Source organism: Echiichthys vipera (assembly GCF_963691815.1).
Source record: "Echiichthys vipera genome assembly, chromosome: 13".
Taxonomy (NCBI): domain Eukaryota; kingdom Metazoa; phylum Chordata; class Actinopteri; order Perciformes; family Trachinidae; genus Echiichthys; species Echiichthys vipera.
The window spans coordinates 14,162,259-14,189,485 of record NC_139838.1 but is presented as its reverse complement, the minus strand read 5'-3'; the positions used below and the strand labels follow the sequence as shown (position 1 = coordinate 14,189,485).

The 27,227-nt window shown below is 42.2% G+C and overlaps 2 protein-coding genes across 2 annotated transcripts in view; one reads left to right on the top strand and one right to left on the bottom strand.

Moving 5' to 3' along the window:
- The window catches only part of dync1i1a (dynein cytoplasmic 1 intermediate chain 1a), a gene marked incomplete at its 5' end in the record, with an annotated part of 56,463 nt that extends 54,521 nt beyond the window's left edge, over window positions 1-1,942 (top strand). The window contains one exon of the mRNA XM_083925292.1: window positions 660-1,942. Within this exon, the coding sequence (XP_083781418.1) occupies window positions 660-770 (111 nt within the window). The 3' untranslated portion in view covers window positions 771-1,942. The remainder of the gene's footprint in view (window positions 1-659) is intronic.
- A 1,464-nt stretch (window positions 1,943-3,406) lies between these two features.
- slc25a13 (solute carrier family 25 member 13) overlaps window positions 3,407-27,227 on the bottom strand; it is a gene marked incomplete at both ends in the record, with an annotated part of 47,833 nt that continues 24,012 nt past the window's right edge. Inside the window, 11 exons of the mRNA XM_083926016.1 lie at window positions 3,407-3,608; window positions 4,690-4,780; window positions 6,214-6,372; window positions 10,216-10,354; window positions 13,391-13,531; window positions 18,470-18,550; window positions 18,874-18,926; window positions 20,866-21,024; window positions 22,870-22,957; window positions 25,475-25,559; window positions 26,745-26,838. Coding sequence (XP_083782142.1) covers window positions 3,407-3,608; window positions 4,690-4,780; window positions 6,214-6,372; window positions 10,216-10,354; window positions 13,391-13,531; window positions 18,470-18,550; window positions 18,874-18,926; window positions 20,866-21,024; window positions 22,870-22,957; window positions 25,475-25,559; window positions 26,745-26,838 — 1,292 coding nt within the window. The remainder of the gene's footprint in view (window positions 3,609-4,689; window positions 4,781-6,213; window positions 6,373-10,215; window positions 10,355-13,390; window positions 13,532-18,469; window positions 18,551-18,873; window positions 18,927-20,865; window positions 21,025-22,869; window positions 22,958-25,474; window positions 25,560-26,744; window positions 26,839-27,227) is intronic.

The window sequence follows — 27,227 nt, the reverse complement described above, 5'->3', positions numbered from 1 at the left end:
CTGCTGCGGCCAGCCCAGCTCTGTGGGGGGTTGGGGAGTGGAAGGGGGGGTTGGCAAAATGGCTGCCTTTAATTACAGCCTGACCATGCAAAGCGGTTACAGACAGCTTGGGTGGCAGCCGCGACTTCTGTCCCACTCATTCCGACTCCCACAGTGTACAACTCCAGCTAAACACTTACAGAGCAACAACATTTAGTCTCACATCCTGTATTAGCCCTTTGGACAGTGTGGTTCATATTTATTTTTAACCATGCTAGCAGCAGACTCTAATAGGACTGGATTCCATTACAATGCATACATTTCATGTCACATTGGCCCAAACTTTGAGAAACTGTGGGGTTGAAATTGTGAGTGAGTGAACATGCGCTGGCACTCCCACTGCAGCACCAGACTGGGATGAGGATGCTGCGTTTTTTCACAAAGAGCTAATTTCGGTCTGAGCACTGCTTCATTTTAGTTGTTATTTTCATCATTGTCCCCCTGTGGCATCATTAATAAAATAGGCTTGAATGAAAATAAATATGTTAATGCATCCTCAGAGATGATTCATTGGTATATTATATATAAATATATATATATATATGTACATAACAATACACTATGCAGATGTATCCACCCAGAGCTTAATGTTACCTGTGTTTCTCTGATGTTTCTTACAGTTGTCAGTGACTCATACCGACGACTGGGCGCGTTTCGCTCGTACCCTGATGGAGATTCGTGCCAACCGGGCGGATGGCGAGGAGGAGGGGCCTATGGAGCTGGCTTCATAGAACAGGACTCCGAACCAAAGAGGACGGAATCATAGACCCGAGGGGTGTACTATGAAGTGAGACTTCTGCGTTAACGAGATATGGTGAGCCTTAAGAGCCAGAGTCTAAACCTGACTAGATCGCCATGGTAACTTTTGCTGAACAAGGTTATTATCAGAGTTCCAGAATAAAATCGACTATAAAAATCGACAACCATTCACTGATCTACTTCCTAGAAAATGGCTTGTCAAATCCCATAGACGTAGGTGCCAGAGCAGTACGAATAAATCGTCTGGAGTTTCCTGATGATCTTCGCTGTGAGTGATAATGATACTCAGTTATATATGTGCAAACTTGTTGAGCCGTATGTTACTAATGCCACCAAACAAAGCTGTGCAGTTAGAGTAGTGCAGAAAAGCTGAGCGAGAGTACTGTATGCAACATATACCAGTTGTTCTTGTTCCTGCCCTCACTGAACTGAATATTTGTTGTGTTCTTTGGTCATTTCCGACAATTTCTCTAAGAGGAGCCTTCAATAAAATCCAAGGTAGCATATATTAATAGTTTACTATATTATTAACCACCATAGTGCAGTATAATTTGTTCTTGGGATTCCCTAGGGTCATAAATGCTGTAGATTGAACCCACACATCACTGGAGCCTCTGGGAACATGAGGGCGATTTCATTAATAGTAAGTCCTTTCACAGCATCAACTGTGCAGTCTGTTGGAGCCCCCCCTCCAGTCCTCCTCTCATCTGTTTGTTTCAGGTTATATTAACGCTTTAAATTTTACACATCATCTATACACTAAAAGAATGATGAAGGCAAAGCAACGACATACCATTTTGGATTATGTTTTTATGCTTGGTCCCGATTTGCTGCCAGGTCGAGCCGTTCCTCTTGACTGAAGTAGGTTACACATGATCGGTCCATTTTGTGCAGAATACTCAAACGACGTACCACCCCCCATCCCCCTTTATGGGAATGCGCAATTAGCCTGATGAAGAAAACCTGAGACAGTTGATAACCGCCATTGTGACACTCCAGTCAGCTAACTCAAAGACAAGCCTGGCTCTGTTGAACTTGCTACGTAGTACGCTCCTCTGGTGGGCTTTTATCTGTGTCACTGTAGCATGTGTCTCGACCAGTTTTGTTTTGTTTTTTCTTCACATTTACGTACATGTTCCTGTCTGCTCCAAGCAAGTCTGCGGTTTTTATTACATTTACTCTTCTGTAAATGCAAACCGTCTGCTAATGGTTAAAGTCGACCTACTACTTACTGATTTGTCCGCCCTTATTTCTTTCTTTAATGACTTAAGGTGATTGTTGCTTGCAACCAGTGAGCCTACAGTGTGTGTATATATATATATACAGTGTGTGTATATATATATATATATATATAAATATATACAAAGCAGCAGTCTTATAGCCTTATGAAGATGTGTACTGTGGCGATGCTTTGCACTATCGTAAAAATAAAGCAGGGTCCATAGACTAGTCATGTATTGTTTACAAAACGTCATGTTCACTTTATGTTGTGCTTCTCTTCTCTGTATAATGTCTGCATGCGACACATTCCTGAAATATTCCAGATGCATAAACACGGGAGTTATTACGTGACGTTTCCACACATGGGGCTTCGTTGCTGCTTTATGTCGGTGTTTAAGGGTGTCAGAAACTGAATTAAGTGTGGTACTGGCACCTTGTTCTGAACGAGAGCAACAACTGTATGTTCTTTAATGGGACTGTTAATTATCAAGAGGTATATTGTAATGCAGAGTGCTGGCTGTTAAACCTGCTATGTCTACTATTAAAACATAGCTGATGAACTGTCGTCTTGCTTTTTCTTTCACCGCTCAACTGGGAATGAAAAATGAAAACTCCAGCATACACGCAGTTTACTAATTAAAGTTTTTCTTGACTCTCGGTACACATGTTGCTGCCATACGCACAGTAAGGCACGGTTATTACACACCATATGTAACTCCTACATTCTCTATACTGTACAATTTTAAATACACATTCATGACACACTGCAGAACTGCAGTCTGTCTCTCAGATATTTACACATCTGCATACATTTAGACCTGAAGCCAAACACCCAACAGTAAACATTATGTACATCCAGAATGTTACTGTGCGTCTTTACATTCAAGTATTTTTTGGTCATATTCTTGATACATTTGATCAAATGAGCATAGAATTGAAAGCAACTCAGGGCCAAAATAGCTGTACAGATATGAAAATATTTCCCTGTATTTCCCATATACACAGAAGTGCAAGTGCTTTTGGTTATAAAGCAACAAAAGGAAGACACTGGAAAGAGCTGCAACTGTATGAAGTGTTTTGATAGTATATTCCAGAAAAGGCTAGCTTCTGCCAGCCCTTCTGCTTCCTGTGTGCATAATACTGTCTACTGAACCAGCAGAACTGTATGAAAAACAAAACCACATTATTATACTACTCTATACAATGTCAATCAAAGGTAAAACAAATACTGCACAAGTCCTACAAAGAGTACCCATACTGATCGCCTCACTAATCCACATGGTTGCATAGACCATATATACAGTATATAAATAAATATATATATATATATATGGTTATAATATGAAAAAAAAAGTTACACACACACACACATACTAAACAGGAAGGTTCAGGGGGTGCTCGCACTGGAGGGGGGCGCTGCTCCTTCTGCTGCTGCCGACGCTGCCTTGTAGCGTGGGAGATGGAGCCCAAACTTGTTCTCGATGCCAGCGAACGTGGCCACGGCCAACCTGAAGCCTCCGATGTGGTCGGGGTTGGGCGCCGGCAGGCTGATCCGAGACTTAGGGGTGGGCTCTGAGCCAGCCGGCTTTCTGCGGTGTGGAGAGAGAGAGAGAGAGAAAGAGAGACGGGAGGAGGAAGCCAGAGGCACAGTGAGAAAGAGAGTTGAATTAAGAAGGAAAAGAGAAAGGTGAGGAGCGGTAGAGTCACAGCGCAAGATGTTTTTTTAACCAAATAGGGGAGAAAGTGAGCCTGCACAACAGTTTTATTATTATCGTTATCACATCTTGAATTAATATTATCATGTTCAACACTGTTCACCACAGAAATAAACATCTTAATAGAAAATCATAAGAGGAGCATTTCTCCCTTGAAGCAGAACAAATCAAATCCCTCATTGATTTCACATCTAGCATTGTGATTGGCTGCCAACAAGGACAGCAAAGCACAGCTCGCCCAAAACCACCCTTCATTTTCATTGGATCTGCAGTTGATTTTGTTTCACTGCGAGTCTTTGGAAGAGAGGGAACAACATGTAGAAGCCATGAGCCATCCAGTGACACACGTGCAAGAGTAACACAGCTGCACTGAAGCACTTTCTCAGTCCCTCTAAGAGGTTCGCCACTTCACTTCACCACCTCACTGGACCTTTTTAACTTTAGAAGATGAGTGAATTATTCCTGAGTGACCTATTTTGAGGAAGAAAAAGAGCGTGTTTCAATCTCAGGAGTGGGGAAAGTACATGTGTAAGTCAAATGGGAGCTGCCTGCCCTGATCACCGTGCTGCAAAAAACTCTTGAGTTTGAGAAAATTGTCACATCCAGAGCTCTGAGTGCGAGCTTCAGTCTGTGAGCTAATGTGCACAGAAATTATTTTTGGTCTTAAGGCATTTCTTTCTCTCTGGTAGAGGAATGAGGACACACACACAGAGAGCAGCAACAGAATGTTGAAATTAACCCTATTGTTCTGGAAGCAGATGGTCTTTAATCAGAGGATGAACTAGCTGTGATATTGTGCCTTCAAAAACACACAGAAGAAATAGGTTTTTATATTGTGTCACTGGGAGATAAAGGGATGGGGTGGTGTGAGTTTTGTAATGACGGCTTCAACAACGTTACATTGAAAATTAGGCTTGTTGGAAAGGTTACAGAGGTAAGAGAGAATGTGACTTACTGTCCTCCAAAGTCGACATAGAACCAGCGCTGCAGGAGTTCATAAGTCACCAAGGTCACTCCAAACTGAGGCGAGGATCTGAACACACGAGCTGCAGGAAGGGGTAGAAATGAGTTTTTTTCAATGAACATGTTTGCTTATCAACACAAGGTTTGGTTTCAGAAGTCTCTAAAAAATACATTTAAATAAGTTAATAATGTTAATGCTGCTTTTAGCAAATATCAAATCATTTCATTATAGTAATGGTAATTGTATTTAAGAACAAAATGGAAACACGTAGCTTTTATTTACGAAACATTTAGCCATCCCAAACTGGATTACAAAATTACAAAACACAGCTGATTATCACATATCTACATACCCCTAACCCTAACCCTAACCCTAACCCTAACCCTAACCCTAACCCTAACCCTAACCCTAACCCTAACCCATACTACATGCATCTTCCAGTTATACAAATGAAAAGAAACATCAGTTACAGTGACATTATATGAAGTTACACATCATTTCAAAACTGAAAATCTTTGAATAAATCAGTTTAGTTTTATCTAACCAAATAAAGTATTGAGGAGCGACAATACTAAATAGAATACATTTTATTTACCACTGAGATTGCACACTGAACAAATATGCTTTTGTATGCAGTCAGTGTAAAAATATCATTAATCTACCCTTAACATGTTTATGTTATGTGTTGAAATGATGTTAAAACAATGATGTTTTCTGCAGCAGGAGTTGGGCCTCTTCAGCTACATAGCAGGGTGAATGCAAATGTTTATGTGAACCGCCTTCTGCAACAGGCAATCCCTTCACTGCAATTGTCTTCCAATCAGCTGCAATTTTCATGCAGGACAATGCCCCCTGTCACACTGCAAAACAGGTGGAGCAGTTCCTGGAAGCTAATATTGAAACAAAGAAATGGCCAGCCCAGAGTCCAGATCTAAACCCCATAGAGAATCTCTGGAAAATCCTTGGCAGCAAAGTAATAGCTTAGAAAATCACTGCAGTTATCGACTATGGAAGAGACTGAAGAAGAATGGACCAAGATCAAACCAGAGCAGTGTGAGAAACAAGTGATGTCTTCCTATTAATTTTTTAATCCTATAGCCCTGAGAAAACATTGTTTAAATCTTCTCTTCCGACACAATGGTGACTGTTCTCTTATTTTGCTCACTGTGTTTTTCTCAAAATAAAGATTTTTGTTCAAGTGCCTTGGTTATTTAAAAAAACATGCTAATACAGCAGTGGTGGAGCCACATTGGATATTCTATCAAATACTGAACAAGAAAAAATAACAGTACTTCAGAATAAATAAAGTATATATAATTTGCTCTCTAATTTTGATCTTCAGTGTAGATTAACCCCCCCCCCCCCCCCCCCCCCCCTTTTCTCTCAGGCTGCATACGGCTTAACAACCTCCACCAATAAGGCAGGGTAACTTGTAAGAAGCCCGAGAAGTGAGACACAGGGCAAAAGAGTGAAATAATACCTTCATCATTAGCTGTTGGCTTTAGCGAACATTACCTTCAGCTCCTTTCCAGAAAGCCCGAGGTCCCTCTTCTCTGAGAATCTTCCAGAAACAGTCCACCAGCCCGTTGTAGGTGGTCTGACCGGCACGTGCCGCCACCTGTAGCCTGGTCTTGATCACATCAGCTGGGGTCACCAGAGAGGCCGCAGGCATGCCTGGAGAGAAGAATGCGCAAGCTGTTTAGTCGTGTGGTGCTTTTCTTTTTTAAACAGTTGGATGTGTTTGATTCTAAATACAGCGGAAATTTTAAATCAGTCCCAAACAAATGACATGATTTGTAGAAGGTAGCCATCAGCAGTTGAATGAAACCTTGCATAACTGCATCTGATAGAGTGGTTTCAGCGTTCTTTGTTCCCTCTTTTAAAGCACATCATTTTGGATCTTGACCATATTGTAGGAAGTCACACACATACACTGTACACAAGTCACATACATACACTGTACACAAGTAGGGGCCAGTTCCTTTCACTTCACTCTCAACCAATCCATACCACCAGCGAGGCCATTATTTAATCTCTACCTTTTTTCTTCCTTTCCTCCCTCCTCCGTTTTTCTAACAGCCATTTGAATGGGGCCACACAATGGACGGTAATGAGAGACATACACACTGTGCACTGTGTGCCGGTGAAAGTGACGGGATGACTGAAGGGAGTGACTGCAAAGCCCCCACTCCAGCCACTTCAGCCATGAATGGGCTCAATCATTGATGACTCGGTCATTACCATCATCTGCCCTCTTGACGATTTATTCTGACTTCTTGGTTTTTGTAACGGCCAAACGAGCTATTCAGCAAGCCTAATCAACTCAGCATTAGGTAGCAGACTGGCACCCAGTAGAGACTGACCACCTGCACTGAACTGAGGAGAGGGAGAGGGAGAGGGAGAGGGAGAGGAGATGAGAGGAGAGGAGAGGAGAGGAGAGGAGAGGAGAGGAAAGGAAAGGAGAGGAGAGTTAGAGCTGATGAGAAACTCTGACTTTCCAAAAGCAAATGTAATTATAAAAAAAAACAGTTTTCAATTGCCAAACGATGGCACAGTTGTATATCATATTAAACCAATTATGCTGTCTTTTTAGCATGGGCATGCCAAAAATAATCATAAACATGAACACTCTCCCAAATCCAAAAACTAGAAAGTATAGAGAACTCAAAATCGGTCATATCATCAAGTACAAAGTGTGGAGCTGCTCCGTAGACAGTGAATTGGAAAAAATATTACAGATGAAACTGAGAGCACTCAGGGGAACGTTCTGGAGTTCATGGGTGCATTTGCTGTTTCAGACTTGAGAACGATTCAATAGAAAAAAAATCTTTGGTGTAAAGCTTTGGGTGTAAGAAAGAAAGCAAACACAAAATCAGTCTCCCATTCATTGTTTATGGAGCAGCTCCAGACCTTTAAACTTGATGACATCACAAGTTTGAGACTCACTTCTCTGGTTTCTGGCTTCGAGAGAGACAGAGCAGCTCATGTTCATAAATAGTGACTGAACTTTCCTAGGCCCTGGAAATAATATATTGGAATTCTTAAGTTCCCCTTTAGCCCTTTAAGTTTTGTGCTGGGATGGTGTAAAAGGGGTGAAACTATTATTTTCATCACAGATTCATTATTTTCCTGTCTTAATCACAGTATATGGTACGATGTTAATTTTTATTTATAAAAAATTAAGGGGCTCTCAAGGGGCTTTACAATCTGCACACCATACAACACCCTATGTCCTTAGATACTTGATTCGGATAAGAAAAAACCCTTGTTGTTGATTTGCTGCGTTTCTTGACTGCAGCCAGAAAAGCTTTAAAGTAATGCCAGGATGTGAATCTTGTTGCCCCCCGTGCTTGTGCTTTGTTTTGTTGCTCTTGTCAAAGCGTCTTTGAGCACCTGCAAAAGCGCTATATTCATTTGATGTATTATTATTATTATTATGTGTGTGTTCTTATGCACGCTATACATAAAAGGACCCATTCGTAAAAACAACTTGCTCCATTTTGAGAATAATGGTCAAAGACTCCACAGGGTACCCTCAACACTGATATAAAACAGAGAAAAGCAGAAAACAGTCAGATTTTGTCAGCCAATGAGATTTTCTTTTCTCTAAAATACAAAAAGCAAAAACACACTTGTGAGCCTCGACTCTGTGTGTAACGTAGTGTCTTTCCAGCATGCCTCTACTGAACGTTAGACAGCCAATCACCAGCATTAGATCTTGCTACAAGCATGGTGCATGCTTATTGGCTCACTGATTCTGATGAGATTGACTCCTTAGGTATTGGAATTTAGCATTGAATGACAACGCACGATGCTATGGATGCAATTCGGTGGCTGCCTAAAAGTAGCGATGCACTGCACCCGGCCCTACGAAAGATTTAAAAACACGGATGCTCTTTACACCTCGTAGCGAATACGGCCACACATTGACTCCATAAGTCTTTCTCACATACAGAGCTAATGCAAGTTAGAGATGACCAACACTATGTTCTTCACAGACCAGAGTAATGACTAGCTAAATAATTCTGTGCAAACTGAGCGTGTAATTCAATTTCCTGTGCTGACTGTAAAACACTAATTGCCAGAATGCCATAACCGCTGATAAATACATGTGAAAGAGGGATGATAAATGTGTCGAAGTAACGAAAAAAATAAAGAAATCATGAGGCTCGTTTCAGCTCGGAGTCTGTGGGCCGTGGCTGCCAGTCTTGTGGTGAGAAACCAGAGAAAAAATGGAGGAGGGAGGCAGGATTTATGATTTTTCCATGTTGTGCTATGCCTCTGTGTCAAAAAGAGAGTGCTGCTGACACATCTCTGAGGATTCAAAACAAATATTAAGTATTTTATGCAAATGTCCTTAAGTCTTTTAACATGGCAGAGGGGTGCTGCCCTGTTATTAGTGTTTACTTAAGGGATAAATCCAATTTTAAAACTTTGCTTGGGATCATATTTTCATGCAGAGGATAAAGTCGTTAAGTCCTCAGGGGATGTTGGTCTTCTTGGCCTCTTTGCTCGCTGTTATGACTAACCTACAGTACAGACAGGACTCTTGCATTCTTGCAAGGTGAACATGCATAAAGTATGCACAAGCATGTTTGTGCTTTTCCCTTCATGTGTATATGTGCATGTCCAATGTATTAGGGTTGGAAGGCTTCCCTGATGGCCTGGTTGGCAGGCATCTGAGGCGCTTCCCTGCTGCTGAGCTCCAAAACCCCAGTCCCCAATCACTGAGCAGTGCTCTAATTAGCAGCTACCGCCATGGAGCCTGCGGTCAGAGGCTGCCTGGCTTCCAAACTCTGAGCTCTGCTACTGTTACTGCGGCCCGTGGAGAGTGAGACCTGCTCTCACACTTTGTTCAAAAGTGGACCAGACTACAGATTTTCATTAACTTCAGTGCTCTACACATTGCCTCAGAGACTGAAGCTTTTTTGGCTCACTATGAATGGTCAAATTATTTTACAAGACAAAACACTGTGTTTCAAGTTATGGACACACTCTAAAAAGATTAACTTTTAACGTGCAATATGAGATTGTTGATTGCGCCTGGCATCATGAGATTCATTCATAATGATAGTAATGTCTAGAGAGTAAGAAAACGCAAAGGCAAAAGAACCAGAAATGCTGACCAATCCGAGCGGACTGGGCTTTTGTCGAGAGAGGGGCTTAAAGAGGCAGGCGCTAAAATGGAGTGTTTCAGTATGAGAAAATAACATGTTTTTTTGAACATTAAAGCATGTAAGCATGCTTCAAGTATGAACCTGAAAATTAGCACAATATGGGACCTTTAAACCTCCATAGTGCTGGATGCACAAAATGAATGATGTTTACTCACTACATACGGTCTCAACAGCACCAGATGAATGACACTACCGATTCCAGAAAGCACACATAGATGTATTTGATTTTTAGTCCAGGATCTCTTGGGTACAATTCTTGCACAGCTTTGTTTATGTTATCTGTCTACTTAAAATTGACCTTTACCTCTAAACTTGAAGTATAACGGCTGAAGCTTTTTACCTGCCAGCGCTCCAGCAAACAGCATCTTGGCTGGCCCTATCCTTCCGTCCTCGTCACTGAAGTAAGCCTTTAGGTGGGCGTAACAGGGGAAGTAGATGGCTGAGAAGGGGATATCCCGAAGGAAACAGGCCTTGGAACCCTAGTGAAAGACAGTCAGAGGACATTTGGGTCATATATATTAAAAGTTGAATTCTCAGAAAGGGAAAACAAAGACGAGTATAAACAGAGAGGAGTGCAGAGAAGAAGTGATAGGGCTCATGGGATTCAAACCTTGACTTCTGGCCTGGGTCTGTAGAGATAGATTGTTTTGTTTTTTTGCTAGCCACAATATACAACTACTGTGTGTTCCCAAAACAGATATTCAAGCATCAACTGATGTTACCGCCAAAGAAACTACTCCCAAAAGACTCTTGGAAGTCTTATAGCAGAGTGAAATATCGACCGCAACATGCCAAACAAATCATGTATCTCCATATGCAAACGCTCTGTGTCCTTAGCAGCAGGTGAGGGAGGCAGCTCTGGAGGCAAAGCTGACAGGGAAAAAAAAAAAAATGAGTGGGGGAAAAGCAGAGAAACACAGACTGGCTAACGAAGATGACTCCTTGTCTGCCACTGTAAACAACACTATATCATCAAACCTATTGAGTTTCCTGCTATAGTTCATGCCTGTTGGCCCGCTGCCACCTTTGAGATACAGCAACTACAGACAACAGAAGGCGTTTAAAGAGCTGGGCAGGGTCTCCCTGATTTGGAGAGGCTTCATTTAACTCCTACGGGATAATCCTTTGGTTCCTACACACACACAGACACAAACAGAGAGAGGATTGGCGGATACCTAGGCTATCTCTTTCCCTCTGTTTCCTCTGGCACTTCTTGTCTGCCTGTCCCTCCTGCTGGCTGACTGGGGCCCGAGCAGCTGCTGAAAGCTGGGAGATTCTATCGAGGCAGGACAGACAAGCAGCGTCACAGGGACTGGGACTAGAAGCCTTAATATCAGGGTAATGGTGTTGGGTTGGGTAATGCACTGGCAGAGTGGTGGCTCAGAATGTGTGTACAGAAGATGAAATGAAACGACTCAGTTAAGTAAGGAGATGCCTCTGATTTAACTGAAATACAAAAAGTCCATAAACATGAAACGTCTGGTTGGATATTCCTACACTGACAACTTTCCCCCACTGATGAATGGTGGCGCTAGTGCGTTAGCCACCCTACCAACCAGTAGCTCCACCAGCGTAGGGTGAGCGTCAGGATAATTACCCTGACAAAGGCAGCTCTGTGCCTGGGTGCAGCCCCTCCGGAGCCAGCCCGTCTGGGGCTTGCAGGCTGGAGCTCGTCTCCTCCCCTCTTCCCCTCCACAACCACCACCACCACCACCACCACCGCTACTTCTTTCCCCATGCACTTTGTCTCCCCTCTATGCATGGACTAGGAGACAAACACAATAAAGTATGTGCACTAACATGCGCACATTTACACACTCATATGGGTAATGCAGCATTGAGCAGCGTTCACACAGACAGTTGGATGGAGACAGTATCTATGTGGACACACACTTCAACATACTCATAAATTACTAGCGGCGAACAGAGGAACGAGAGGCAGGTAGACGGAGACAAGAGGAGACGCCGCACTCTGTTACAGCCTTATTAAAAGAACCAAAAGTTTTACATAGAAGTCGTCCGTGCTGACAGGTGGTCACATCAGCAGACAGAAAGAAAGCCACACAGACAAACCCAGGACACACAGAGTGATAAGGGCCAGTGTAGTAAATAACCAGCAGACTGTCAAAATCAAAGTCCTGTCTGAGGAAAGCTAGATCATCATTGAAAAATAGTTTTCTACTTAGAATTTGACAACACAAGTGCCGTCAACTTACTTGCAAATTAATACAGCCACAGGTATGAGACTGACATTTTCACACTTGATTGTGTTTACAGTTGAAGCAGAATGTCCCCTGCCGAGATCCATTGGGACTTATTTATGTAATTTAATTAGAGCTGCTCTGTTTTACCCAGAGGGCTAATGTCCTTGTCTTTTCAGTTAAGCTGCTAATCTTGCTAATGTCTTTCACGCTTGCTTTACAATGCGTCGAGTGCATAATATCATACAACTTTAATATGTTCAATTAGTACATTAGTCATTTTTAGCCCTTTACAATTGAAAAATACCAATTATGGCAATTAAGGTTAAATACAGCTTTTTGCATGAATTGTGTCTTTTCTTAATCTTGAAAACCACATGGAATTGTGGAGGTAAAGTAATGTATAACCGTACAATAGTTAATAGAAATATCACACACGATTTAGTCATAACAGTAGTGAGAAATAACTTAATTGCTGTGAAATTGTGAGGCTGATGACAATAGAATGGAATGGATACTGGACGTCTAACTTGACTTCAGCATTATATAAAATATGCCTGTGGGCTTCCTCCACCATTGTGCCTCTCAATTAAAGAAACGTAAGTTTCAGTTTCAAGTTATGTCTACTTTGCACAAGTTTTATCATCAAAGTAATCAGAAATATCTGTAGTGGCATGACTTTAAACTACTGAGTTCCTTTCTTCGACCTAAGGATTGATTCATAGTTAATATTCCTACTAGTCCATCTCACACCATCCCATCTGGGACAGAAATTAATGAGCAACATGCTTACAATTAAAAATTTGTTTTGTGTGTTTCTGGGGCAGGATTACAGACTGACATGAAACCAACAGATTTCCTATGGGATTATGGCGTTGATGGTAGGTGAAAGTTACTGTGTGATGAGGAGGACATTTTGTCCATCTCTAAATTACCAGAATTATTAAACTCTACTCTCTGATCTTATTGTGACTTGAGCCAAAAATATCAGAGAGAACTGAGAATATCATATTCATTCACAGAATTTTAGTATTTTAGCATCCTAGTTTGCTGCTTTGTAGGATTATGCTACGCTTCATTCTGCACTCATATATAATTTACATATTTCTTCAATGTACATTCTATAAACATCGCAGTTACAATACATTCACAAGCTAAAATTCTGTATTCTCCGTTAGATGCAAGCAGATGACACCAAAATAGACAACCGGCATTAAAATACTGTGAAAGTATCAAAAAACACACTTGAAGAATGATTCGAGGTTCCGACATGTGTACTGTACATGCACCTCTGACCCAAACAATGTTTCTCACCTTGTAAAGCCCAAAGAAGCCAAGGTCCCTGATGACGGACAGGGCGCTGACCCTTGGCCCAGTGGTAATCTCTCCTGCCACCTGCAGACGGATTTTTACGATCTCCAGGGGGTTGGTGAAGATCACCTGGGAGCCACCAGCCTGGAAGAACAGATCAAGAAAAGAGATGTGAATTGAATACTTAAAGTTAAACACTTTAATATATTGGCTATTACGATTTCAAATGTGTTGTCTGAGTTCCTCTAAAGACAAAGTGTTCATTTTTAATATAACACGCTGATTGAATTAAAAAAAAAGACAGTATAATACAATCAAGATTGAAAAAGTAACTGTTATCTTGCTTCAATTGCAGCAATTGATGCAACTTAACAATAGTGCTGCCTCAGCAACCGGCTGCAAAACAAACATGTGGGGAGGAGGAGAGTACCAGGAAATCTGTCAGCTGTTTGTCTTCATCACACGGACCCTGCGGGGACTCTGACTTCTTTTTTTTTCTTCTCTCTAACCTCTCACTTCACACCATTTTCCAAACCTGTACTTGTGAGGGCAACAATACTATAACAAGTTCAGACCAGTTTTTTTTTTGTTTTACCTTTCAGGTCGGCAGGGCTTACAAAGTATAAGATGTAGCTGCTGTGGTAGAGTTACGGCGAGACAAATGGTTAACTGTGTCTAGTCTCGGGAAACATGACGGCATTTCCAGAAGGCTTCTTGATACTGAGAAATGTTTACACTGTTTGAACATTTATATTGGGCGTAAGTGGTCTTTTTCTGACTCGATTTTCTGACTAACTGTTTCCCTCTCTTTGTCTCTCTCCCTTTCTTGCTTTGACCTTCTCTCAAACGATCTCCCTCATCTTCCCTAATATTCTCTCTCTCTTGCTAAGGTTGCCAGTAGTTACTGTAGCGACACGCAAATGGGCGGCACATCGCAATAAGATAGCAATCGGTTGCCATGGCACCGTTTCTATCTTAAATAGGCCTGGTCTGTTTGTTGTTGTTTCTCTCCTTTTCTCCTCCGCCTTCAGTCCCTTCGTTATGAATGATGGATTGTGCTTGTCGCCTCCTGCCTTACGGGAAGGCATCAAGCTCCAATCTGCAACATGGGCTCTTTTTGCTCAATTTCCCTCAGTTTTAAGTGTTACCATATATATTGCCTAGGAGAAGTGAGGGAGGAGGGAGAGACAGAGATCATAATAGTCTCATTGAAGGTGTGTGCAGCCACTTTTTTTTTAAATAACACAGAATATAGTGGGCTACAGCTTCCCTTCCACACTCAACGAGAGGCTGTGCATAGCAGGAGGGCTGCAGCTCTAAAGCTGTTACATCTCACAGCTAACTCTTTATGACTTGTTTTATGGAAATAACCTAGTTGATTACATGCTGGCTAATAACGTGAGCATCGAGAGGCTATTGGCTCTGGTCCCTAGAAGTGGTGGCTGCTTCAATTGGATACTAATGAGACTGGAGATGGAGATGCCGTTTACTCAAGGATAGTAAACAACAACATTGTTCAGAGAGATGAGCTGACAATTAGACCTGACAACATGAGATAAAAGGAATGACAGTGCAGAGCTTTTTGTGCACTTCACCATGCTACGTTCCTACTTAAGCACAGAAAATAACTGGAAAATCTCTGAGAATCCAGGACTAGAGAGGGAGGCGAACAGAAACAAGAGGATCAGACAAATAAACAAAGTGAGCTAATGAGAGAGAGGGGAAGATGTTGAGACAGAAACAGGAGAGGAGAAGTCAAAACTAGAGAAGTGAGGGAAGGTCGAGGTTGAGGTAGAGAGGTTGAGGGTTGTGATTATGGAGTGACAGCATCGGCGGCTCAGTGATGATTCCCAGGTAATTACAAGGCAAGGTGATCCTTAGAAACCTGGGACGTCAGCACCTTATGCACGCATCGCAGCTCCTGGCTAGGTGTGTTTGTGTGTGTCTGTGTGTGTGTGTGTGTGTGTGTGTGTGTGTGTGAGATTCAGAGAGCATACCAACAGCTTAGTAAAGTTTGAGGAACCTCGCCAACACAAATACGTATGCCAGCCACTAGCTACATAAGCTGCTATCCATAAATAACAATTAATTTGTACTTAACACAAGTTATGCTAGATCTGGGTGCAGATCTGAGCGTGTGTGGGTGTGTATTAGATTCTCTGATAATGTATTCATAATTCAGGCCTGAATAAGCAACTCATTACAAAGACTTAAACCGACCATGCAAACTGTGCTACATTCACAATGAACACGAACAAAGTATTACTGTATTTTGACTCTGTCTCACCCCCGTCTCAGCAATGACCCAGTAAGTATTTTGTGTAACTTTAGTCCTAAAATGCAGGCCAGTAACTGCCAGATAAGCATCCAGCCAGCTCAGTCAACGGAGCAACCTTTTCTTACCAAAAAAATTATTAGAAACTGGCAACCTGTGCTGGAGCTTAATGGTGCTGAGCCATGGGTTTAGAGGGAGCAAGAGGAGGAGGTGAGGAGAGGAAAGGTGAGAAGAGAACAGGAGCGTGTTAAAGAGGAATAACACAAGCAAGAAAAGACGAATGGGGCAGAGAAATGCATGAGGCAGAACAGCACATTGATAAAGGAGGAGATAAAGATGCTTTGAGGCAAGTTTATGACATGGAAAGCGAATGACATCACATTACTGCTCCCCTGTTCTCTCAGCCTTTCTCTCTTTCTGTCTTTTTTCTTTATAGACTGTGGACCTGAGGGCGACACTGTGGTCCAAACCAACACTTTCACAGCTACCAAATGATATAAACAGATTTCATGTGCTGCGGCTGGAGCCTCACTAACACAGGGTTCAGGAGGGTTCGACGTCTGTGTGTGTGTGTGTGTGTGTGTGTGTGTGTGTGTGTGTGTGTGTGTGTGTGTGTGTGTGTGTGTGTGTGTGTGTGTGTGTGTGTGTGTGTGTGTGTGTGTGTGCAAGATAAAGTGGCAGGCAGAGTGCAGTGCCAGCACTAACACCGGGGCCTCAGCCAGGATGAAAGGAGCTGTCACGACAGCTCACGGAGGAAAAGAGGAAAAATCCATCCATCTACACTCCTCTCCTCTACATTTATCCTCTCCTCTCCTCTGCCTGTGCATCTGTTATAGTTTTGCTTCTGAATCCATATGGGTTGTATAAAAAAAAGGCAACCACTACTTTTCACACCCAGTACAGTGCAGAACATTTCTTCAGTATATATGCTTTCCTGTGGTTACTATACATTTTTATTTTTTTTGTCTCCGTCACAAAACAAAATCACTCAAATTTACAGCAAATGTACCATGCTAAAACCTTTCTTCAAACATATTCTTAGAACTAATAAGGTCAATTGAATGTGCCCGAGTGGAGCTAAACCCATAATGACTTGTGTATCCTGAAATACTTTGCTTTAGTGATCAGCATCAAAAGAGGGTTGAGTGAAAGACCTTCTTTCATTTGCTCAGGGTAAAGCTGCCGGCCTTGACGGACTCAAGGCGTGTGTGTGTGTGTGTGTGTGTGTGTGTGTGTGTGTGTGTGTGTGTGTCTGTGTCTGTGTGTGTGTGTGTGTGTGTGCATTGGGGGTAGACTGTGACAGCTCAGTGATCAAAACCTGTGATGGGAGGGGAGCAGGTAACAGAGTGGTAGGGGTCTCAGGTAGCAGCCACTGTCAATCTTCATCTCCTCCCTGTAAGTGTGTGCGTGTGGTTTTCCCGTGCACCTGTATGCTCTTCTGTTTGTCATACATGCGTGCACTCCTGCGAGCATGTACAGTATGCCCATTTTCTCTTTCATGTGTGATCTTTACACTTTCCATCAACAAACAGTGACTTCTGGACTCCAAACAGGTCCATGTCTGTCCGTTCAACTGTCAGAGGGGCGGCTCTCAAAAAACAGGTAAACATAGTTAGGATATGTATGCTGCCTTAGTGCTGTATACACTGTCTGTGTACTGTACAGCATCATTTCAGCACAGTGCATCTTGAAGAGCCGGGTTGATAAAGAGTTTGAGCTTTTATGGGGAAAAAAAGGTGAACACTGAAATATGTAATGTTGACTGTATTTGAGTGAACTATTTGCACACTGTTGCAAACATGCTGAATATCTGTGGCCATATTCATACCAACATACCGGGTTTTCAGAGACTGAGCGCCGAACTGAGAAGAACCTTAACCTTGGAGAAGACATGTGACTGCTAGGTGTGATTACACATTCTTGCTTAATTAAGAAAAAAATCTCAGCACACCTGTTTTAGTCATTCAGAAATCCCATCTAGAACCAGACACCATACTTACATAATAGTCTGTGTCAAGTATGGTTTAATTTCAAATATGAAAATCACCCTTTGTAAAGACAGCGAAAACATTTGCGCTTTTTAATAACTTTTTCTTTCTCCATTTCAATTCTATATTTTAAATGGTCCCATTTTATACTCATTTTCGGGTTCATACTTGTATTTCAGGTTTGAACTAGAATATAGCCTTTTTATTACAAAGGGCAGATATGAAATGGGGTGAGAGAGAGAGGGAGACATGCAGCAAAGGGCTGCAGGTCGGAGAAGAACCTGCGGCGGCTACCTCAAGGACCTTCAGCCTCTTTGCTGAATGCTGAGCCACCAGCTGCCCCGAACTAGAACATGTTTACATGCTGTTATATTAAAACGCATTATTTTTCTCATACAATCTGTCTGAATATACTTGTATTCAGCTTTTGGCGCCTTTCTTTTTAGTCCCCCTCCTGAGAAAGCCAAGTCTGCTCTGATTGGTCGGCATTTCTGGCTCTCCGTGTCACAGTGTGCATTATCGTTGTAGCTGCAGAATGACTGATGTAATGGCACTGTAGCAGCACTTTCAACCTATATACTGTACATAAATTTAGCTGACGGCTCGTAAAAAAAGTCACAGTTTATGTAGCACTTCAACCTGCTTTATAATCAAAAGTAATTTTGACATCTTACTTTTTACAAAAAAAGGCCCCTGGATGTAACACTCAATAGTCAATCGGCCTTAAATTCTGTCCAGGTTGTTACCACTGACCTAGTTATACATCCACTTTACTTTCAACTAAGCAAGTACGTTATCAACAGTTGAGTAGATACTTACACATCCACCGGCCAGGATCTCAGCTGCCAGCGGGACTGTACCATCTTTCTGCCTGGTCTTTCCTCGCACAAAGTCATTCACCTGAAAACACAAGGGTTATAATATCAGGCAAAGGAGCCTCACTTTTAAGTTGGTATGGTGGAACATGAGTTTGCAGTCCATATACAGTGTACGATGTTTTAAGTAGGACCCGAAAATGTAGAAAATGTACAGAATAAACCATGTTACGTGCTTGCAACCAACAGTGGGTTATTATTCACATCTTTCAACTGTATTTGTATGTTATGTGTGTCACATAATATAACACCTGTTCAAAAGATTGAAGCAAATGAGGAAACTCATGGATATGTTTCTGTGTGAATGTGCAGCCATATGTCTATGCACTTTCTAACGCAGTGACTTACTGTAAGCTTTATGGCTTTCTCGGGCGCCACACCCAGTAGCTGTGGTACGAGACCTATCATTAGAAAACGACAAGATGATTAGAAAAAAAGAGCGCTGTGGTACCCCTACTCACTCACACACATACACATGCATACATGTACCACTTCCACACACTCCACATGATGTGTGGCTTCCCGCTGCATGCGTCCGACCCTGCAAGATCCTCCAGACGCTAATGAAATCTATTGATGTGGAGTGTGGGGACATCAGAGTAGAGAGAGAGAGGAAGAAGGGGTAAAGAGAGGATGAAGAGAAACTGCTTCCCAGAATAGGAAAAAAGGGCAAGAGTATAAAACAAACCAACCAAAAGTTTACGCAGACCTCAATTACAACCCAGAGCAGGATAAAAATAAACAAAATAATCACAACAGAGCACAATGAAACTTGGCCCCCTACCCAGCCCTAAGGCAAGAAACATAGACACAAACACACGCACACACACACACACACATTTCCTTAAAGTAACAAACGCTGTAAATGATCTACAGTAGTTTGTGTTGTGAGGCCACACACGCGCACACACATACACACACACAATACATAATCATATACTCAATTTGGAGCTTGGCGAAAGGACCTGCCTGGACCTCATAAAAAACAAACCAAAATCATTTGTGAATTATTTTCTCCCTAAATGCTTTCTTCTAAACAACGAGTATACAGTACATGCACACACACACACACACAACAAGACATGGGAAATGTATTTTGGCTAAATCATTACCATAAAAAGATGCTCCTGTTTCTTGTTTTGTGTTTTTGAGCGATCCCGGCATTATGCTACATTAGTAATTGTGACCATTTAGTGCTGCTGGTTCAACATTCTTCGCTCAGCATACTTTCTATGAGGTTTTCAGTGGAGGCACTTTCAATATATATATTACATACAACTACAGTTTAACTGTCAGGATACCTGTCTAGCCATCTATCTGGAGCCAGACCTGTCTGTCTCTATGTCTGTGAAGCCATTCCACTCTTGATGGCCTTTGTGTTCCCACAGAAATTCAAGCATTCATGTTTCCTCTCGGGATCCCGGTGCTGTCAATCAGAATCATGGGATTTAAAAAGGCCACGCCACTCTTCCAGGGGAAATTTTTTTTCGGTCCTTCATCAATCCGACCCCAACAATACTGACATAGACACCCTAAACCCAGCTTCTGAAGACAGGGCAGGTAGTCATTAGCGATTTTGTGCCTTGGTATGTGCGTACCTGAATGTCCAAGTAGTCGCCTGCATGTCCGTGTGTGCATTGCTTACATACTTGTGCGTCTGCTGTGTCTGAATCAGTGTGTGTAGGTCCAGACATGCGACATCACCACACTGTGACACAGGTCTAAAGGTATGTGGCCTTGCGTGTGACATTTATTGTCCTGCTCTGAAAGTCCCCAGCCAGCCGGTAATCACTTCAAAGGAGACAGGTCAACAGAGAGGTGAACTCACACAGCCCTCCTGTCCACCCTACACTTTTCTTCTCCTCTCATCTCCTCTTCCTTCTCTTCACTTTTATTGTGCCTACTACTTGCTTCTTCTTTCTTCTCTCACATGACAGCTCTTTTGTCTTCAAAACCTGTTTTGCGGATTTCTCTCACTGCCTGTAAATACAAATTTGTGGATGGATTTTGGCCAATTTATTTTAACTGTGACTTAATAACATATATAATTAACACATATTCTACTTGGTACACCGCTCTCTAGCATTGTCATGGTAACCAATATGATCTTAAAAATACTCTAGTTGCAGCGTTTTCGAGAAGATTAGAAGAAAGATCTCGACTGTATAGTAAACACTTCAGCACATTTAAGCTATAGTAGCTGCTGCGCTATTAATACAGGACAGTGCTTAAAGATTGTATCAACTGCACAGTTTGCAACAACCTCTAACAGTATGTAGATATTTGGCATTACATGATAAAGCATAATGCAGGTTTAACTTTGTGTGCATGCATACTGACCTCGGTAAAGGCCGAAGACGCTCTCATAGCGCACCACCTTCTTGAAGCAGTCGAAGCTGTTCTTGTACATGAGTTCTCCCACCAGGGAGCCACTGCTCCTCTGGTTTTGCATACGTGTCTTCACCAGATCAATGGGGTACACTGCTGTGGCACCCACAGCTACAGAGAATTAAAATATATATATATATATATTATTTAGATGCTCATTACATGTTATAAGGGTGCTGTTTATTTATTTAAATACACATATTCACTGAAGTGGTTTACTGTTGTCTTCCCCCTGCGTTAACCAGCATTGTATCCCATCCCTGTGCTGATATCTTTGTGTTTTACAAGTGAAGACAACAGTAATATAAAAAAAATAAAAAAAATGCTTGGTTGAGTAGCAGTAAAAAGATGATGTGTTGTTAGAGTCATATCGTATTTGATGATAGTCGTTTTCTCATATGAACTCTGGACAATATAATATATATATATAATCATTGTCTCTCCAGTTACTCATTTCGGTTGCTGTCTTCTTGACCCTGATTTCACTAATTCACGGCAATGTTGATGACATTTCAGTAATGCATGCCATGACTGAAATATCATCAACATTGCTGTAAATTCTCTGCACAATGACCAGCTCTATTCAGACATCAACTCAATCAGACATACATTACATACGCCCTATGCCGGCCAACCCAACCAATCACTCCAGACTTCAACCTATTTCACCTTCCCACAACTAACAATCTATTCTCTCCCTACCTACACCTCTACCCCTAGCCACAGGGTTTAGCTTTTAAGAATTTATTTATTCTCGTACTTGATTACTGACTATTGTTGACGTATGTGTTGTATGTATGTGCCTGACAAAAATAAAGTTCTTTGAATTGAATTTGACTTTGTACCACAAAACTCGCAGGGTTAAGTTAGTTATAAGTGCATGTGTGAAAAGGTCTTAATCTGCCTTTTTTCAAAGGATTAGGAATGACCTGTGTGAAGTGCAACTGGTGATCTAAAGAAAAATGGTTCACTCATGAATGAAACAAAATCTCAGGAACACGCGCCATGAACAGGAAGCACTCATCAGGTTGTCATGACAAGTATGAGAGCTTGCTGATGCAAATTGGAAGTCTGAATAAGTGAACAAGCAAACTTTACAGAAAGAAGTACAAGAGGTGTAGATTAAGAATATGGGACTGCTTTATAAAGCTTGAGCACTGCAGACTAAATTCCACTCACCCAGATTATATTGGGGTGGAAAACTACAAAAAAAAAACAGGTATTTTGCTAAATATGACTGGCGATAGGTGTGAAAATATGTCCTTGTAATTTGGGTGAGCCGACCCTTTAAGTGGAAGAGGAGGAAAAGGTGGAGGAGGCAGAGGGAAGTCTGTGGGGTTAATGTTAAGAAAGCGTTGAAGTGTTTTGAGTCCCAGTGTCCTCGGCCCGTCAGACGGACACAAACAAAAAGAACCGACCCAAGGCGACAGACTTAATTAGAGAGAGGCCGAGAGAGAAGAAGGGATGGCAGACCCATACCTCGTTATTAAGCTGTCTCCCATGGGATAGAGGGAGGAGGAATGAGGGAAGGGTGGAGGAGAATGAGTAGAAAAACAGTGGGGAGTCTGAAGCCAAACACAAGGCCTAGGCACCACCCTTTACCCCACCCTCATCTTCCCTCTTCTGATCAGTCATACAGGTACAAAAGACCCACCACACAGGAGGATTTTCCCATGGCACGCAGAGAGGCTAGAGACAGGACAGAGCGAGACAGAGGGATGGTAAAGAGCGGGAAAGAGAGAGAGAGAAAAACAAGGAGAGGAGTGGAGCAACCGTTGCTCTTGTAAGCAAAGGAAAGGGCAATAGAAGGGCCATTGTCCTCTCTCTCTCACCCTTTTCTTATGAAGATAGCAGAGGGTGAGGGCGGTGGGGGGAAGGTAGACACGCAAGCAGGTAGGTGGGCGGATGGGTGGTGGGGTGAAGGTATGCAGCAAGCCAATGGGGCGTGACTCTTACCCCCTGCCACTGAGCCAAGGGTGAACCTGTAGGCCGACTCTGCCATCTGGATGACGATGGGGCGGGAGACGTCACTGCCCAACTGCTGCTCACACAGCGGGAAAGAGACAATGAAGCCATTAGTGCAGAAGCGGGACACGACAAATGAGACATGTCACAAGACAAGCCACTGCCGTTGATTTTTCTGTACCAATCCACAAACATTTTGATTCCGTTTCTTATTTAAAACGCTGCACGCTACACGTTATTACACATATTTCCACTGCTCTGCAAGCTACATTACAGGCTATAAAATCAATCATTTGTCACATCTGCTCTATAGTGTTTTGTCTCAATTTCATGATGGACATAGATAAACAGTATAATGGTTAATTAATAAAACTATGCAGACAAAACACAGAGTGTTTACTTGAATTTATGAGTAAGTAAATGTTTTAACTAAATAAAGTTATATTACACTAATACAAAACATGTCTCAATATGTGTTAAAGGCAGTATTTGATTATGAAATACCTGTAATGTAACATTATGATGAAACCAGGGCCACACTTTTTTTTGCATTAATTTTCTTTACCAATTAATCCCCAAAGCAATTTCAGTCAAAAGCAGCTGGACTTTGTTATTTGTCTAGGAAGACGTTTCACCTCTCATCAAAGAGGCTTCATCAGTTCAAGTACGCATCTGACCAGGCTGGGACTGGTGACTACAAATTAACGTGTTCATTTTTACCATTAATTTACTATTTCCTTAGATTATGTAATGCCAGAAAATGGTAAAGGAAAAGCCAAGCCAGTCAATTTATTTTTTGTTGATGAACTAATCGGCTCATATACCTAGATCATTTCAGGACTATTTAAATAAGTCTTGAGTAAGATCAGGTGGTAAATCAGTGGTACAAATTGTCAGTTTGTCAAATTCGAAAGTAGAAGATAGCATAAATGACATTTTAATGGAATACAGAAGATATTGAGCTTTTTAGGTTTTATGTAGCTCTCTTCTGTCCTGGCTGATAAGGTAACAATTTTAAGTAGAATATATAATTTGGACCATTGTACCATCAAATGTATAGTGTATATTAAATATACCAAAAAATAGTTTACCTTTACAGCTAATGTATAATTACGTCTTTCAAATAGCTATATTCAATTTATTATTATTCTCTACCTGAACTAGGCATATATGCAAAGCTTATACCATCTGTTGGCATATTTGATCATCTTTATTTCCACTGGTTGCAATTTTTCTTTTGGCTGACTTGGGTTAGCGATCATTAGCCACACTTCCCCCTCCACCTGAGGTACCTGTTGCCTTGTCTGGAGAGGGGGGTGGAGTGTTGTATGAATGTGCGTGTCTGTGTGTGTGTGTGTGTGTGTGTGTGTCTGTGTGTGACTGTGAGTGTGTGTGTGTGTGTGTGTGTGTGTGTGTGTGTGTGTGTGTGAGAGAGAGAGGGGGGGGGGATGGGAGTCTCTAGAACCGGTCCACCTGTCAGATTGACCTCCCCCCCTCTACAGTTCATCCCCAGAGGTTTCTTCCTGCCCAAATGTCTCAAACCTTCTCCACTTCTACAATCCTCCTCAGCTCTGTCTGCCTGAGGACTGGTGAAACTTGGCAACTGTCAGGATGTTTGAGGGAGAAAGAGGGAACAAGTTAACAGGATTTAAAGGGAGAAAAGTCGAGCCGACAAATATGTAAAGAAATAAGAGCGAGGGAGAGAGAAGTAGATCAAAAAAGGAAATGGAGAGAACTAGCAAGAGATGAAGAGAGAGAGAGCTCCAGCTAGCTGGCGGTCAGCCCCTGAGGCCAAACCACAAGGGCCTAAAGTGGCTCATTGTGGTGGGACTGGCGTCTGTGTAGTGCTGGGCCCCTTTGCTTTCTCCCCTTTGGCCCCCGCCTGCTCCAATATGGCCTGGCCAAGCCTTCACTGTAGCGCTGGAACCCACCAGGCAACACAACTCTGACCAAACAGACCAAACACACAAGGAAAAAAGTTCTCTGCTCATCTGGCTGGCTGTCCATGTGTCCTTCTTCCTCTTCTTCATTACAAATTGCTCATGTTAGCTGCTGCAAAGGCTATTCACAGCTATCATTTGCAACATGAAGCATGTTTGAGTTTCATTAGGCCTTGAGGATGGCTCTGCTTGTCTTTATTTCTCAAGATTTTTGAGTTTTGTCTGCATGTTTTTTAAGACATCAACCACATGTCAGGGAGAGGTCTAGCAGTGTTTTCTCTCCTGAGAAAGTCTCTTTAAGTTGAAGTCTGCGATGGGAAGTTTCTTGGACACATCTTGGTCTGAACTGTGGTATGAACTTTTGAAAATGAGCAGGGTTGACGAACACTGGCAGATTCTGGGGGCAAGCTTTCCGCTTTATCTGACAAAAATGGTTTGGATCTGTCTCTTTTTTCTTTCACTTACATGTTACTCTAAAACAATGTCTCAATGAATCAGTTGGGTAATCCATGCCAAAAATCACAAATCATGATGTTGATGTAAATCTTAGTCCTTTGCATGGTGATATCTAGCCTTTGAGAATGTACTAAGACAAAAAAGAGCTGCCAGTGTGGAAGAGGAAACCAAGCACATCAACAAGTCTTCATATTCTGTACCTGTCTCTGGACCTCAGCCAAGTTGTAGGGCAGGGCGCCTTCCTCCAGCGGAGCAATCTGCTCAATGTCCACTAAACCAACACGTCTGGATGAGGAGAGAGAATGGAGAGAGTGAGAGGTTTCAAGTAACCTCCAACTGTTGTAAAAACTCTCAGAGGAATATGATATTTCATCAATGCATCACCAAGTCCATGACCTTTGAAAGCACGATCCGTCACTCTGAAGTTACTCAAAGTTTACGGATACTTCGCCATCATTCCATGTGAAAATACTGTGGCATCCAAAAATCCAGGCCTGTGCTTGGCATGATTGAGTGAGACAACCGATCTATAGGAACTGACAACTCCCACTCCTTTATCCCTTCATCCAAGTACAACATAGATATTTAACCTTTGGATGTAAAACTACTGCCTTTCTGAGTCTTTCCATTGCATCTCTATGGCGGTCCCGGATTTCCCAGGCTGAGGGAGGGGGGAACGCCAAATCCCCCCCTCAACCCACCCTTCTCCTCTGAATATTGGGGCTATTATCTCTCGCATCTCCAATCAAGGGGAGTGGAGAGAGCTATTAAAGTATCCCATTGCCCAGAAATAATAATCAGGTGGTGTCTCAGGCCGGGGTTAGGAATTATGAGTGCACTGGTTGGGCCGCGCGGCAGACGCAAAGGAAGTGGGGGAATGTGAAACGCATACAGTTGTTGTGTGCCACGGATCATAGGGGCTGGAATTGCCCTTTTTAAAGATAAATGGGAGATTGGATTGGTTTTGGACTGAAAGAGGATTCTCTGGCACTGATGTAGTCATGTCTGATTCTTTTGATCCTTTGCAGAGAAGTTTGAGAAGGAAGAAAAGGCTCGTCTCTCTGAGCTATGGTCCCTGGGGCTAAAGGTGCACTTTTGGGGGGCAAGTGTAGGATAGTCTTACTCCCCGCAACTCCCTTACTAACTGAATTCTTACAAATTAAGTATTAGTAGTATTCAGTTGTGAGATGATATTCCTCCATTACAGATGCACAATTTTCTAAATGTATTTGCTTGTTCTCAGTAAAACATAGAATGAATGCCTATACCTGCTTTGCCATGACATCTACATTACAAATGATTATTTCCTCAGAGATTATATCATCCAACCCTAGACTAGATGTAAATGCAGAAAAGCAAGTTTTACCCAAAACATTATCAAAATTGAGGTATTAAATCAAAGCTAGCATGATTTCTGCGTGACTTTTTTCTCTTTTTTTGTGTGTGGGCTTGTGTGTGTGTCCGTCTTACCCACGTGGCTCTGACAGGTCAGCCAGCTGAAAAAGGATGTCGACTTCCATAGGTGTCACCTGGCCGAACCTCTGAGCTGCCACAATGAACTCCTCTGCAAAGACAGAAATTATTTTATTTAGCTTTTTTTTTAAAATAAAGAGCACCACACATTATACACACGCATTGCAAAATGGGGAAACAGTGATGTATAAGAATTGCCATAAAATAAAATGATCTCAATTCCTAATCCATCCATTTTCCACCGTCAATCTGTGTTCAGGTCCAGTGGCACCAAACTCAGCAATCGCTGAGCTCCCTCTGAATGTTAACTCTTTCAGATACCAACTCAAAGCTCATGACCAGTGCTACAGGAACGTAGATTCACAAGTAACTAGAGAGCCTCAGTTGCCATGTTATTACAAGAGTACATGGAACACTGTGGCAGGGCATCAATCTGGCTGTCCATCTCATGCTCCATTATACATGCGCTCACATATCTCC